At 40.4% G+C, this 16570-nt stretch overlaps 1 protein-coding gene across 2 annotated transcripts in view; it reads left to right on the top strand.

The window, feature by feature from the left end:
- Window positions 1-16570, top strand: part of OCA2 (OCA2 melanosomal transmembrane protein) — a 365906-nt gene that overhangs the window by 255427 nt on the left and 93909 nt on the right. For both annotated transcript variants that reach the window (XM_023652076.2, XM_014734075.3), the window contains one exon: window positions 14398-14491. In XM_023652076.2, coding sequence (XP_023507844.2) covers window positions 14398-14491 — 94 coding nt within the window. The remainder of the gene's footprint in view (window positions 1-14397; window positions 14492-16570) is intronic.

Genomic DNA, 16570 nt, shown 5'->3' with positions numbered 1-16570 from the left:
TCATGGAGCATTGGAAATTCTCAAAGTTACTTTCCGGTCAAAAGAAAGACTTTATTTAGGATTTGGATTTTTGGGGAAGTTTGTCAAAAATATCAAAAGGTTTTAAAACACTTGGTCAAATAGGATCACACTTCAATGTGAAACAATGCTTAGTTATCCATTTAACCAAAATGACAACAGAAGATGTTAAAGGCAAACATAAAGGTTAAACAGTTAAAAAAATATATTAGTTTTCTTAATAGAGAGATTCCAGCCTTTTAGAACAGGAAATTCTTTTGACAAAATATAGAATTTGTGTCTTTTAGGTAGATTTACTCAAGGAAAAAGAAAAACCTTTTATAATCTCTTTATCAAGAGGAGACTAAAAGTTCAAGAAAATTATCCTTTTAAGAGAGTGAAAAAACCTAATGTTGGTTTTTGTATCAGCTGACTTTTGATATTAGGACTTTTTCACTTAATTGAATTCATTTAATCTTAGTCAACTTGACCATGCGCAAAACTCTTTCTTCAGAGTTCCTTTCCACAAACCTTCTATAAGTTGCTTTTTTTTCATTCAGAATTGTCCCATTCCTTCGTTCCTCCCTGGGAGTATATTAGGACAAATTTATCTTTCTTAATGAAACAGACAAAAATGTCTGTATTCCTTAAATCTTTTTTATTAAAAACATACATCTTACTGTTCTTAAGTTTTTGCATTGGAATTCTGTGGATTGGCAGATCCATAAATACTGTCTAGAAACATGTGCTTTCTCAAGAAAATTCCTCAGCATGGCACAAAACAGGTTTATCAATAAACTCAAGGGGCCGGCCTGGTGGTGCAGCAGTTAAGTGTGCATGTTCCACTTCTTGGTGGCCCAGGGTTCAATGGTTCAGATCCCGGGTGCGGACATGGCACCACTTGGCAAAAGCCATGCTGTGGTAGGCATCCCACGTATAAAGTAGAGGAAAGTGGGCATGAATGTTAGCTCATGGCCAGTCTTCCTCAGCAAAAAGAGAAGGATTGGCAGGAGTTAGATCAGGGCTTATCTTCCTCAAAAAAAATTAAATAAACTCAAGTATTTTTTCAGTTTCTCTGTAATGAGGCCAAAACATAGATAAATTTATGTTTAGTAATTAATATCTAATATTATATTTTATGTGAAAATGACCTATATTTTCAATAAATTTTTGACTTAACTTAATTCAGCAGAACTCTAAGGTTTCAAGTTACCAAAAGGTTTTGGAGTTAAGTATGTACACTGTAACACATAATAATTGTTAAAAACTTCACCCAAAACGTTTGTCTTTTCACATCTATTTAATTTACTTGTTCCCAATAATTACTTAGATTGCTTGCAAGACTTCATGAGACATTAGGCAAAATCAGCTATCATTCTAAGTTATTTTCACTAACAAGTTTTGTAACAGAGGTAACGTGAACTTATTTGACCAATAAACCTAGATAGAATAAAGGCTGCATGTTTGCATCATATCCACTGTTGATAACTCACATTCCTATTTCAATCAAACCAACAAACTTAAATAAGCTTTCGTTTACCAAAGATTATTTTATGTCATGTAAGGGTGAAAAACATTTGGGTTAGTTTCTGTTACATTTATATAAGCATTTACTTAAAGCCTGTTGAATAGAGCTCTTTTAGAAATTATACCATATGGAGGTAAAAATATCACACATATATAACATATATAGACAGACATACACAGGGATTCCACAGCTATTGTTTTAAAATTGCTGCCATGAATCAGGTATAGTAATACAAAGATCTCTAGTTATGAAGAATAATTGAATCTAAATTTTCTTTAAGCTTTTTCTAGTAATATTTGTGTAGAAGACACTCAAGATGCTAGATTTGGGGCAAGGGCACTCTTACGGCCGTTTTTCTTTCCTTTTTTTCCTTCAGTCTTAGGAATTGATGATGGGCTAGATAACAATTCCGAGAGAGTTACAAGCTTTCTGAGATAAAGGAAATGGGTGGAATCTGAACTGCCACTAGAGCTGCATTTCTAGTCTTGCAACAACTTGTAAGATAAGGATAGCTGCTTTTAATTTCTCAGAAATTGGGTTGTAACTTAAATGACATTATAAGTTGATCTACCTGTCCAACTACATCATCCCTAATTTGCTTCTTTTCTTCTGGGTGCTTAGTTATATGTATATATTTTTTAATTTTTTATTTTTTAGTTGCAGTAACATTGGATTATAACCAAATATAGAGCTTTCAGACATACATCGTTAATATATTTCAAATTCTGTGTAGATTACATCATGTTCACCACCCAAAAACTAATCGTAGTCCATCCCCTCATATGTAAGCCTTATCACCCCTTTTGCCCTCCCCCCTTTCCCCTATGGTAACCACCAATCCAATCTCCATTGCTATGTGTTTTTTCGTCATTGTTTTTATCTTCTAATTATGAGTGAGATCGTACAGTATTTGGCTTTCTCCCTCTGACTTATTTCACTCAGCATAATACCCTCAAGGACCATCCACATTGTCACAAATTGCCGGATTTCATCATTTCTTATGGCTGAGTAGTATTCCATTGTGTATATATACCACATCTTTATCCATTCATCCCTTGATGGGTACCTAGGTTGCTTCCAAGCCTTGGCTATTGTGTATAGTGCTGCAGTGAACATAGGGGTGCATGTATCTTTATGCCTTTGTACTTAGTTATATTTTAACTTAGGGATGAAGACCTAAAAATAATTCCTATCAGGCTCTGAATATCATCTTCCAGTTTGGCTGAATTTCTGATCATATGTTGCTGAATCCTTTCAAATTACTTGTCAGGTTTCAGCCAGCAGAAACAGTAACTATGCCTGGCAGTATTGAACAACTCCATTAATCTTTTAGCTTAGCAGTTTCTCAGAAGTCTTGTTTTCTTAGAGTCTTGTTGACTCTGTGAGGGGCATTTATGGAGCCCTCCTTCAAAGGTAGCTTATGGGGGTGGGTGTCTGTAAAGCCATGACCTAATATTATTTTCTTTTAGATCCCTTTGTAGCTTAATCTTCTATTAGCTTTTGCAATAAAACTTTCAATAATGTTATTTTTGAGTTTTGAAGACTGCTTTTAAATGCACTTCTTAAGTGATCTTATCTAATTGGAATGTTCCTTCTAATGGCCAATGTAATTCCCCTGAAGCTGATAGCAATTTGGTAGGACCCTTAGCTGCAAAAGGGAGTGCAACCCACATTTCTGTCTGACCATCTCTGATGGCAAAATGGGATGCAACTGCATTTTTGTCTGACTGTATTTTGGGACATCCCCACCTGACGATTATCAAGCCAAGCCATCAGGACATGAAATAAACTTAGTAATATTTTGCTGTCCTTTGTAAATATTTACACCTTCTGGAACATTTAGGTTTTGAGCAATTGCGCCAAAAGATGGTGGACTCAATTCTTTAAATATTAAAAATTTCTTTATTTCTTGGTTTGTAAGTTCAAAAGGAGCCCAAAGGGACCACTGTAATTTAAAATTATGAGAGGTTATCTTGCTAGCTGTTTACTTTTATTCCTATTTTAGAGAGCTGTTTCCAAGGTGGCTGCAACCAACAAGGCAATTTCTAAAGAGAGTTTGTTATGGTCACTGAGAAACTCACTCCCCAAACAGCCAATTTAGTTTAGACAAACATCAAAACATGATACAATTCTACATGTAACATAGATCAGAATGCTAGCTAGTTTGCCAGCAGGAGCTTAGAACCAGTGCCAGGAACTACTCAGAACCAGATTGCCAGGAGCAATTCAGAATCAATGGCAGGAGTTTCTCAAAACCAGAAGCAACTTCACAAGTGAAACTTTTATCCTGCCTCTAATTACTTTGGATGTTTTCCTTAGTCTCTTTCCATGGGTCTTCTTCATCTTATAGTCCCCAAACACTGAACACAGTTCTGACCTCTTCACTCTCGAGACTCATTGTGAGTGGTCTTATGCAAGCTAATGGTCCAAATGCCACCTACACCCTACCACTCCAAGGTTTCTTAGCTATCCAGCTACCTCTCTCACTTCTCCACTGGGATACAATTGGCATCTCAAACTTAACATATCCCAGACTAAAATCATGACTCCATCCTTCTTCAATCTTCCTAACTTATGCAAATAACAGTTGCATTTTCTTGTTGCTCATGCCCCCAAGTCTTAGAACCAGCCTGATCCCTTGCTTTCTCTTACACCCTCCCACCAGCTGCCCCTCAAAGCTTCTAAACCTGGCCAGTTCCCATCATCTCCACCACTGCCCTGCAACCCTAGCTGACATTTTCCACCTGTGCATTGCAGTCATCTCCAAATTTTCTTTGTTTCCACTCTTGCTCCACTCCAAGCGTCTGTTCTCCACAGTGGATTCCCACCTCACTCGGCACAATTCAGTCTTGCAGTGGCCTACATGTCTTAAAGATCTGGCTACTGTCACCTTTGTGTTTTCACTTCTTGTCCTTCTTGTTTTTACCCACTATGCTCCAGCCACACTGACCTCCTTAGTTTTCTTTGGACATGTCGAGCAAGTTCCTGCCTTGGGGCCTTTGCATTTTTATTTCTTATGCCTTAGACTCTCTTCACACAGATCATTATGAGCTTGGTCTTGCTTCCTTACCTTTTATTGAGTTTTGTAAAATGTCACCTTCCCAGTGCTAAGTTGAGACCCCTCACCTTCCCTGTCTACCTTTTGCTTTATTTCTTCCCATAGCATTTAATACCACCTAACATATTATATATTTTATTTATTTGTTATTTTGAGCTGTTGTTTAATGTTCATTTTTAAATCAAGTTACAATTCATAGAATTTAAAATGCTAAATCAATCTGGAATTCTTATTTAGAAAACAGTACCTTTATAGCCTTCATCCCACCTCTTTTTTCTCACAGAAAACCTTTTTCATCATTTGCTACTTTTTAATTTTATTTTTTGTTTCCTGAGTGATGCTACCTGTGTTTTTGCTCCTTCTATGGTCTTGTTCTCTTTTACCTGAGCCCTAGAGTTTCTCCATTTGTCTCATGTTTGGAGAGGCAATGGCTTCCTTAAGTTCAGTAATTTGTTGTGAAATTTCACAAGGGATATTGATTTGTTGTTTTCTTTTCTCATAGTGTCTTTGTCTGGCTTTGGTATCTGGGTAATGCTGGCCTCATAGAATGTAAAGATGTCTTCCCTCCTTTTCAAGATTTGGAATAGTTTGAGAAGGATTGGTGTTAAATTTTCTTTAAATGTTTTAAATTTTTTCTTCAAATGTTTGGCAAAATTCACCAATTTGGAAGTGTTCTGTTCTCTTCAATATTTTGAAAGAGTTTGAGAAGGATTGGCATGAATTCTTCTTTAAATGTTTGGTAGAATTCACCAATAAAGCCATCTGTTCTTGGGCTTTTATTTTTTGGGAGATTTTTGATTACTTATTCATTCTCCTTACTAGTTATAAATTTTTCAGATTTTCTATTTCTTCATGATTTACTCTTGGTAGGTTGTATGTTTCTGAGAATTTATCTGTTCTAGGTTATCCAATTTGTTGTCGTATAAATTGTTCATAGTAGTCACTTATGAACCATGTGTTACTGTGGTATCAGTTGTAATGTCTCCTCTTTCATTTATATTTATTTGAGTCTTCTCTCTTTTTATTAGTCTAACTAAAGGTTTGTCAGTTTTGTTTATCTTTTCAAAAGACCAGCTCTTAGTTTCATAGATCTTTTCTATTGGTTTTCTAGTCTGTTTCATTTATTGCTCCTCTGATATTTGTTATTTCATTCCTTTTGCTAACTTTGGGCTTAGTTTGTTTTTCTAGTTCCTTGAAGTGTAAAGTTAGGTTGTTTTTTCGAGATCTTTCTTTTTTCTTAATCTAGGCATTTGTTGCTATAAATGTGCCTCTTAGAACTGCTTTTGTTATATCCCATAAGTTTTGGTATGCTGTTTTTCCATTTTCATTTGTCTCAAGATTTTTTTGATGTACCTTTTGATTTCTTTTTTGAGCCATTGGTTCTTCAGAGTGTGTTGTTTCATTTCCACATATTTTGAATTTTACAGTTTTCCTCCTGTTATTGATTTCTAGTCTCGTGCCATAGTGATTGGAAAAGATACTTGATATGATTTCAGTCTTCTTAAACTTGTTAAAATGTATTTTGTGACTTAATATATGATCTCTCTAGGAGACTGTTCAGTGTGTGCTGGAGAGGCATGTGCATTTTGCTGCTATTGGATGGGATGTTCTATATATGTCTGTTTGGTCCATTTGTTCTAAAGGGTAGTTCAAATCTAATATTTCCTTATGCTTTTCTGTCTAGATGATCTTGTCATTGTTGAAAGTGGGGTATTGACGTCTACTATTATTATTGTATTATTGTCTATTTCTGCCTTCGGATCTGTTAATATTTGCTTAATATATTTGGGTGCTCTGATGTAGAGTACATATATATTTACAATTGTTATAACTTCTTGATAAATCGATCCCTTTACCATTATATAATGACCTTCTTTGTCTCTTTACAGTTTTTGACTTAAAGTCTATTTTTTTCTGATATAAGTATAGCTAACCTGCTCTCTTTTGGTTTGCATTTGCATGGAATATCTTTCTCCCTCACTTTACTTTGAACCTATGTGTGGCCTTGATGTTGAAGTGAGTCTCTTGTGGTGGTATATAGTTGGATCTTTTTTTTTTTTTTTATCCATTCAGCCTCTCTGTACCTTTTGATTGGAGAATTTAATCCATTTACATTTAAAGTAATTATTGATAGGTAAGAACTTACTGTTGCCATCTTGGTAATTGTTTTCTAGCTATTTTGTAGTTCCTTTGTTTCCTTCTTCCTCTCTTGCCATCCTCCTTTATAAACTGATGATTTTCCATAGTTGTATGCTTTCATTCCCTTCTCTTTATCTTGTGTGTCTCTACTATAGGTTTTTGTATTGTGGTTACCCTGAGGCTTTCATGAAACATCTCATAGTTATAACAGTCTATTTTAAGCTGATGGTAACTTAACTTCCATCACATACAAAAAGTCTTTCTTTTTACTCTGCCCCACATTTTATGGTTTTGATGTCACAATATACATCTCTTACTCTTCTGTATCCATTAGTAAATTATTATAGCTATAGGTATTTTAAATACTTTTGTCTTTTAACCTTTGTACTAGAGTTAAGTGATTCACACACCATTACAGTATTAGAATGTTCTGAATTTGACTGTCTACTTAGCTTTATCAGTGAGTTTTCTACTTTATTTTCATGTTACTAATTAGCATGTTTTCATTTCTGCTTGAAGAACTTTCTTTAGCATTTCTTGCAAGGCACGTCTGGTGGTGATGAAGTCCTGAAGCTACTGTTTCTCTGGGAAAGTGTTTATCTTTCTTTCATTTCTGAATGACACCTTTGCTGGGTGAAGTGTTCTTGCTTGGCAGTTTTTTTCTTTCAGCACTTTGAATAATTATCTCATTCTCTTGTGGACTGCAAGGTTTCTGCTGAAAGATGCACTGATGACCTTATGGGGGTTCCCTTGTATGAGAGAAATTTATTTCCTCTTTCTGCTTTAAGAATTGTCTCTTTGTCTTTGATTTTACATACTTTTTAAAATGTTTTCTATCTCTTTGTTGAACTTCTCATTTTGTTCTTGTTTTGTTTTCCTGTTTTTGTTAAATTGTTTATCTGTGTTCTCTTGTAGTTCTCTGAGCATCTTTAGAACAATTATTATTTCTCTGTCAGAAAATTCCTGTATATCCATTTCTTTGAGGTCAGTTACTAGAAATTTGCTGTATTTGTTTGGTGGAGTCATATCTCCCTGATTGCTCATGATCACTGTAGCCTTGTGTAGGTATCTGCATTTGAAGAAGCAGTCACCTCTTTAGACATTGTGGACTGACTTCAGTAAGGAAAGACCTTCACCTGCTTTGGTGGCAGGCTGGAGCATGCTGTGACCTTGGTATAGTGGTGCAGGGCACCAAGTGTTGGGCCTGTGGCAGCTCTGGTTCCAGGGTATGTGGTGACTTGTTGGCTCAGCTGGCTGGGGTCCATGGTGTTGACACTGTGTGGTCCTTGTTGAGTGCTGTGGGTGGCCCACAAAGGTTGAAAGGTCTGTTGTGGTCCACAGTGGTGCCTGTAGGTCTTGTAACTAGGGACTGGGGCTGGCAGAAGTGGTGGTCAGAGCTGGTGGTGTGCACACACTTACCAGCAGGGGCCAGCTGCAGCTGCCTGTGTGGTGGCAAGAGGCAGTTACAAATACACACATGGTGGTGAGGGCCAGGGAAAGCAGCAAGGGCTGGGGTCAAATGAGGTTGTGCTGGCAGCTTCAGGAGCCTGGCTGTTGGTATGTAGTATCATTGCTGCTGGTTCTTGTCATGGGAGCATGGCAGGGGAGGCTAGTTTTTGGAGTCAGGCTGGAGGCATGCAGATGTACAGCTGGAGGGGCTAACTGTGGGTGAGCCCAGTGGAGCAGGCCAGTGACAGGAGATAGGGCCACATCTGGGTCCACAAGCAGCTGTGGGGGCCTTGGATATTGTGTGCACTTCTGTGGCTGCAGGATCTTTCCATGGGTGTGCCCATAGCAATGGAAGTTAGTGATAAGTGTCAGGTCAGTGGTGCATAAGTGCACAGCTGGAAGGGCTAACCTCAAGCGTGTGCAGAGATGGGGTCAGCTGCAGAAGTCTAGGCTGGTGTCTTACACTCATACAGTTACAGTGTCTTGGGTTGGCTGCTGATGGTCCCAGGCTATGGTGGGGGCTGGAGGGGAGGGAGTGAGGAAGGACTCAGGTGGCTGGTGTCAGTGAACACAAATAACTGTGGGGCAAAAATGGGTAAAATCTGTAAGAGGTCTGCAGCAGCTGTGCTGGTCATTGGTTTCTTCAGTGGCAAAAGCTACCAGAGTCATCTGCAGAGCAGGTCACTGTGAACTGCTGTGTGACTGATACTGGTAGCTACTTTTCTTCCTTATTCTTAGCCATCTCTGTATATCTTAGGTTTGCCAGTCTCTGGGGTGGGGTGAAACAAAAGTGGGTCCTGTGTTCAGTGCCCTGAAAGGCTGGGAAGTAGATTGCTCACCCCACTCTCCCTTTGCCAGGGAACCCTTTCTAGTGGAGAAGTTTCCTCTTGGCACTGAGCAGGGCTCGCTTGGGGGATGGCATGATGCAGGCAAGATGAAGCTGGTTCCCCACCCCCCCACACCTTTGTATGGTTATTCTCAAGTTTTTTGTTTCACTGTGCTCCTGAAGTTTCTTAAGTGAACTCTAGAGCTCTCTCAGAGCTGCTTTTGTTTGTGGATAGCTGTTTAGTTATATATCATTGTGGGGGAATGGAGGCTGGGGTCTTTTACTCCACCATATTGGTGACATCACTCCAATATCTCTTGTAAGTGATGAGTTATTTCTCTCTTGCTTCTTTCAATATTCTCTCTGTCTTTGGGATTTGATAATTTGACTATAATGTGTTTTAGTGTGGGTCTACTTGAGTTTATCCTGCTTGTAGCTTATGGGGTTTCTTGTACATGTATATTCATGCCTTTACTCAAATTTGGGAAGTGTTGTTGTTGTTGTTTTGGTTAGGAAGATTGGCCCCTGAGCTAATAACCATTGCCAATATTCCTCTTTTTGCTGAGGGAAATTAGCCCTGAGCTAACAACTGTGCCCATCTTCCTCTGTTTTCTCTGTGGGACACAGTCACAACATGGCTTGATGAGCAGTGCATATGTCCACTCCTGGGACCTGAACCTGTGGACCCTGGGCTGATGAAGCAAAGCACGTGAACTTAACCATTACACCACTGGGCCAGCCCCAAACTTGGGAAGTTTTTGGTCATTATTTCTTCAAACATTTTTTCTGCCCCTTTCTCTCTTCTTCTGGGACTCTTATAATGCATATTTTTGTATATTTGATAGTCCCACAGGCTTTGCACATTTTTCTTCATTATTCTTTTTTTCCTTCTATACCTCAGACTTGATCATTTCAAATGTATTATCTTCAAGTTTTCTGATCTTCTATTCTGCCTGTTCAGATCTGCTGTTGAACTCCTCTAGTTGAGGTCTTCTTTTCAGTTATTGTACTTTTCAGCTCCAGATGTCTGTTCATTCCTTTTTGTAATTTATCTCTCTTTATCAATATTCTCATTTTCTTTATATATCATTTTCCTTATTTTGTTCTTTGTCTATAGTTTTCTTTTGCTAATTAGATATATGTAAGACAGTTGGTTTAGCATCTTTGACTAATAGTTCTGATGTCTGGGCTTCAAAGACAGTTTCTGTAAAATTCCCTTTTATCCCCCCTGTCAATGGGCCATACTTTCCTATTTCTTTGTATGTTGTATAGTTTTTTTTGGAGAACTGAGCATTTTGAGTATTATGATTTGGTAAGTCTGGAGATCTAATTCTCCTGCTCTCAGGGATTGTTAAATCTTGCTTGTCAAAGGCCGGAGCTATCCATTTGTGACTTTTTCAAGCTTTATTTTTTTTTCAAAGTATGCATTCCTTGTTGTGTGTGGTCTTCTGATGTTGATGTTGTTGAATTGATGTTTCTCTTCCATTATTTATATAGCCAACCAGTATCCTGTAAAAGATTTTTAAAGTGTCTGACTCGAAAGGTGGGAAAAACAAGTGGTTTCTTTAAATCCCCTGGAAGCTGCTTTATCCCTTGGGGGTTGGAGCAATGGCCAGCCTATGTGCTGGCCCTTCAGTGGTCAAAAGCAGTGCTCAGTAGCCAACAAAAACAACCTAATTTTTGAAGGACTAGGTCCTTATTACCTATCTTGCTAGCAGCAAGTTGCACATAAAGGTGGACTACTACCCCCATGGCTGTCTGCCACAGGGCTGGGGGTCTGGAGAATGGTAAACACCGCAAGAAAGGCCAAAATTCATCTCTTCCCTGACTCCTGAAAGTGTTCAACCATGCTCCAGACTTCCAAAATAGTTACTATTATGGATTGAATTATGTCTTCCCAAAAGATATGTTGAAGTCCTAACCCCAAGTTCCTCCAAATGTGACCTTATTTGGAAGTAGGATCTTTACAGAGATCATTACATTAAAATTAGTTCATTAGGGTGGGCCCTAATCCAATCTGACTGGTATCCTTGTAAAAATGGGGAATTTGGACACAGAGGCAGACATGTGAAGAAGGAAGACAATGTGAAGACACACAAGGAGAAGATGGCCATGTGACCAGAGTGAGGTATCTACAAAACAAGGGACACCAAGGATTTCTGGTAACCACCAGAAACTAGAAGAGGCAAGGAAGGATCCTCCCCTAGAGCCATCAGGGAGATCATGGCCCTACCAGCACCTCGATTTTGGACTTCTACTCTTCAAAACTGTGAGACAACGTAGTTCTGTTCTTTCAAGCCATCCAGTTTTTGGTACTTTGTTATGGCAGCCCTAGGAAACTTACACAGTTACTTTAGACAGTTCCTGACTATTCAATAATTGTTTAGGTGGAGGGCTGGATTCCTGGAGCTTTCTACTTTGCCATCTTCTATGACATTCTTATTCATTACTTTTTAAAAATTTTCTCTCTCTTCTTACTATAATGTAAGCTCTCTGAGGGCAGAGAGTTTTGTCTCTTGTATTAACTGCTATATCCCCTGTGTCTAGAGCATTAACAGACGGGTACTAGAGCAGTAGGCATTCATGAATAATTAGTGAGTGCATGAAGACATAAATGAACACACACAAGACAGTGTCATCCACCCTAGTGGAAGATGGAGCCTTATGTTAAATGTGATATCTGGGCATAAGTATTATAAAACATCAACTACTTTGGGAAGGTCAGGAAAGGTTTCAGAGGAGTGATCCCCAAGCCTCTTACAGGCTGAGTGGGAGATTGACATGAGGGCAAGATCAAGTGCACCTAGGCTAAGGCATAGGAACCAGCAAAGGCACTTGAGTGGGAGGCAGCACTGGGGTCCAGACCTGTGAAGATGGAAGTGATTGAGTGTGCAAGGAGAGGAGAGCCTTGAGAAGGGGGCCTTGCTCAGAGTGAGGGCATGGGGTTGAGGAGCTAGTGACATGGTCAGATCTGAAAGATAGAAAGGTCACTGCTGGTTGTATAGAGGATGGAGCTAGAGGGGGCAGGTGGTGAGTGTGAGGCCAGTGAGGCCTCACTGCATTCATGTAGGAGGAGGAGAGGGAGCCTGCCCAAGGCAGGGACCTGGTCCCAGAAGGAAGGAGGGCAGGCCGTGGGAGCCTCAGGTAGATCCTTGAATTTGGGGCAGAGTTTAGGGCATGGGCTTTCATCTGAACTGCAAATTCCAGCAGAGAGCTTGATTTCAAAACAATTTCACAGCATACTTTTTGCTGCCATGAGCCTATAACAGAATCTGGCACTTGTAACTATATGGTTTAGAACATGTGTACTTATCTTGATAAAAATCAAAAATAGCACTGAGTCAAAGGCATTCCTTCCTCCTTTTATGCCTCAGTGCCTCTGATAAGGGCCCAGCATCCTGTGCCTAGTTGTTCTGAGTCTGTTTCTTCAAGCCAGGCGGCATGCAGGACCTTTAGGGCAGAGGCTGGCCTTGTACTGACAGCATGTTGCCCAGTGTATGAGGGTGCCTGGGGACTATACAGTGTAGGTTTGCTCTGCTCATTGATGACCGACTGGGTGCTGTGAGAAGCTGCACTTCACCTGCTCCTCCAAAGAAGCAAGACTTCAAGTTTAACATGGACTCTGTGACAACAGTTGGGTTCATCATGAGACAACAAGAGCAAAGATTGAAACATGCCAGCCATGGGGACTACTCAGAGGCCCCCTCTGCCAGGAGTGTCTGTTTTTGCATCAGATGGATATCCTGGGATGTTACTTATTTCTCTTCCGGTAAATATTTGGGGCTACTTAGAATGAAAAAGTGAGCTTTTCAAAATGCTCCTTGTGACCCAGCAAATAATAGGGGCTCTTTCTCAGACCCTATAAGACAATTCTGGAGAACTGTATGCAGGACTGGCAGAGGAGCTTGTGTGGTAGGCTCATGAGTCAGCAGGTTTGCTGCAGCCTGCTGGGCAGGGCTCCACTGGGGCTGATGGGGCTCCCCTCCATGCATCCATCTTCTGGGACTCCATGGGGCAGCAGCATCTCCTGCAGCGTATTCTTCTTACAACTGAACCTGAAGATTCAGAGAGGCTTGCAGTAACATGGAATGCTTCTTTCTAGGCCACCCACCTTCCTCTGGTAAAAGCAATCCACTGGCCAAGCCCAGAGTCAGTGGAATAGGGAAGTAGATTCATCTGCCCTGCTGGGGGGGCCACTGCAGAGGGCATGCACGTGAAGTCTTATTGCAGGGATAAAGAGCTGGGGAATATCCAGTCTTCCCAAATATACAATGAGTTATTACTTTCATGACCTCAAGAGACCTGGTGTCCAACAGATCGTGACTCTGTTGTTCTCTAATTCTCTACAGCAAATGAAATCACATGTCACTTACATATCTCCACATTGGTTTCAGCTTTCTGCTTATGATTTTGAGTAAACCTTTCCAGATGGTTGCCATTGGATGGGTTCTCCTCCTGTTCTTTAGAGAGGTCCACACAAGGCAACTTCCCCAAGGCAGGGGTCCTTCCTTAATGTCTCATGGGCTGCCCTGAGGTGCGTAGCAGTGACTACATGGACCGACCTCCCCACCTAGTGTGCTGGAAGCAGGCCCAATGGCTACATCTTTCTCTGTCCTTCATTAGCAGCATGAGCCACAAGGGGGCATGTTTTCGGAACACAGATGTCTTACAGAAACTTCACAAACACTACATGCTTAACTGATTACAATAAGGTGAAATTTATGTCCATCAGAAAGGTACACTGGATGCTGGCATGACTTACTAGAGAATCTACTGCCTAGTTAATAAATCTGATACCTGTTATCATATTAGGAACATGAGCAGGGTTGGGAAGACTGCTCAGAGGGCAGCGGTGAGAAGCATTTTAGCGCAGGTTTACAGTGTATAGTCTGCAATCAGAGAACTATGTTCAAGTTCTGTCTGGGCCACTTACGAGATCTGTACCTCTCCATGCCTTGATTTCCTCATCTATCAACTGGAGGAATATCAAATACACCTGAGGGATGCTTGAGGATTAAATAAGATGATATGTGCATGGAGTCAGTGTGGGACTTGATCCACTGCAGAACTGATGACGCTGGTTAGATGATTATGGTTCCAGCCATTGTGTGAGGCTCCACACGACTTTATTCCATTCAAGATTCAAAGCATCGAGGTGAGGGTGGGGGGTAGCTGAGGAGAAGGGACCCATTTAGCTGGTCATATGGCTGGAAACAAAGACATACCAATGGGCTCAAACTCAAGGTTTTGTGGATTCCAAATTTAACTTTGGTTTCGTTTTGAACATCTAATGCCCCTTACAGTTTGCTGAAAAAGAGCTTTGGATTTTGCAAGTCAGTCGCAGTTTGGGCAGCTCCTCTGGGCTACCATGAATGTAATGTTAATGTCCTTTTCCTCCAGATTCCCGTGCTCCTGAACCTCAGCCAAGACCCCGAGGTCAGCCTGCCTGCGCCACCACTCATGTATGCTCTGGCCCTCGGCGCCTGCCTGGGAGGTAAGGGGATGCTGATGCATGGAGGGGAGGGGCCACTGACACTGTGGTGAGCCTGGTTAGTGTGTGCCAAATTGAAAGTAAATTAAAGAGAGTCCTGATCATCTCGTGACTAGAAACCCATCTTCAGCTTTGACTGGAGCAATTCTAGAGCTACTCAGTTCCTCTATGAAGACTTCACTTCCCACTCCCTGCAGAACTGCCCCTGACATTCTAAGCCCATGGCCTAAGGACAGTCATTACTAATGTCTCAGAGTTAAGGTGCCCACACTGCACCGTTCAGATGTGGCTTGTGTCTAGAAATGGACTTGAATCAGAAGCCAGTCTCAGCTTATTCTCTCCTTAACAAGGGGAGGTGGTGAAGTGATGAATGGGTGAGCTAGGAAGTAGAAACTCTAACCTAAGAGTAAGAAGAAAGATTAAGGATTTCTTTTTTTGGGCATAGAGGAGGGGGACTGTTGTCCTTTGGAGAAATTGCAAGATGAATCACAGAAAATGTCAGGAGAGACTAACCTCTGGTGAGCACACTAGGGCTTTGGATGTGACTGTCTTTGGAAGGAGCTGTGTTAGAGTCCTTCTCGCATTTTAGAGGCCTCACCACCTATGGAACACAAAAGGATTGTGAAGATCGTATGTACACACACCAGATACACTTTAAGTTTTTATTCTTATATCCAAGCATGCTTAGATAATCCAGCTTGCTTTGTTCTTTGGTTGACCTCTAACTATTAAATTAGTAACTTTCTGTTTAGTTTATCTCTTTGTTTGTAAAGGGGGATTAATGTCATTCCATGAAGTTGCTATGATTTCTGGAGACAGCTAATTCACCTAATTCAGTGACTGAGACCTCAAGTTCTTATTTGAGATTGCAGACTGGAGGGAAAGTCAGGGAGGGCTCTCAGAGAGGGAGGTTTGAGCTGGGTCTCACAGGGCGAGAAGCCTCCTGGGCTAGTTTTGAGTCCCCCAGAACGTGTAGAGTGAATGTGGAGGGGGTTGTCAAGGACAGACGCTAGCATGGACCATTTATATGGCAGACAACCTAAACTGTGATTCAACACTTGTTGACTGAGCCCCTTTTGGAAGGAGAGATACAGCCATAACGAACAATAAAGGTGTTAAGCTTCGGGATCTTTGTAACCTCATTGCTCTGGTCATTGGATAGTTGCTTGTTTGTGGTATAACAGATGCCCAGTTGTGCTGGGTGTTAACTCTACCCTTATTCTATTGGAGACCCTCTCTCATTGACTCAGTTTGGCATTTTTAAAAAAATTGTTCAAAATGCACATAGCATAAAACTTATGATTTTAACCATTTTTAAGTGTGCAGTTCAGTGGCAGTAAGTGCATTCACATTGTTATGCAACCATCACCACCATCTATCTCCAAAACTTTTTCATCTTCCCAAACTGAAACTACATACCCATTAAACCATAATTTCCCATTCCCTCAGGTTCTGGCATTTTAAAGACCACTTTAAATAGAAGTTTTCAGTTGGTTTGTGAAATGTCATTTGTTATATAAATTGAGTGTGATTCACTAGTTAGTCTGAAACAAAAAAAATCTTTCCTGGTCTGATACTAATGCCTTTTGGTTGCTCTTTTTACTAAAAGCTAAGAACAATTCAAATTAATCTTAAGAAAAATCTGCCTTAGCAGGCTAGGAAGTTTGCATGCTAAAGCTTTATTGGGAGGTGCAATCTCGGGCAGGAAGACTGAGGGAGGAAGTGAGGTGAGGCAGTGAAGGAGAGAAAGGCAAATGCATGGTGCTTTACTAAGCTAGTAACAGGTTCAAAAGGAAAACAAGCCAGTTCTTATTCAGGTAGAGCAATTTATAGATAGATCCTATGGAACCATTGTGCTTTGGAAAGGAAGGAGGAAGGGAGAGATTTATCTGTTGTTCCATGCTGTCTCCTGTGCTCATTGGTCAAAGTTTGCTTCAGGGAATTTCTGAATCCAGTTAGGAAGTATAAGGTTGCAAGAGACCATTGCTCTCTACACAACAGAGAACAAACAAAACAAACACGATCTACAAAATCGTAGCTTTAAAAAACCTATCAGAATGCTAAAGATGCAAAGAGACTAAA

The sequence above is a fragment of the Equus caballus genome, chromosome 1, assembly GCF_041296265.1.
Source record: "Equus caballus isolate H_3958 breed thoroughbred chromosome 1, TB-T2T, whole genome shotgun sequence".
Taxonomy (NCBI): Eukaryota; Metazoa; Chordata; class Mammalia; order Perissodactyla; family Equidae; genus Equus; species Equus caballus.
The sequence above is the reverse complement of the archived record's forward strand: the minus strand, read 5'-3'. Positions and strand labels throughout refer to the sequence as shown.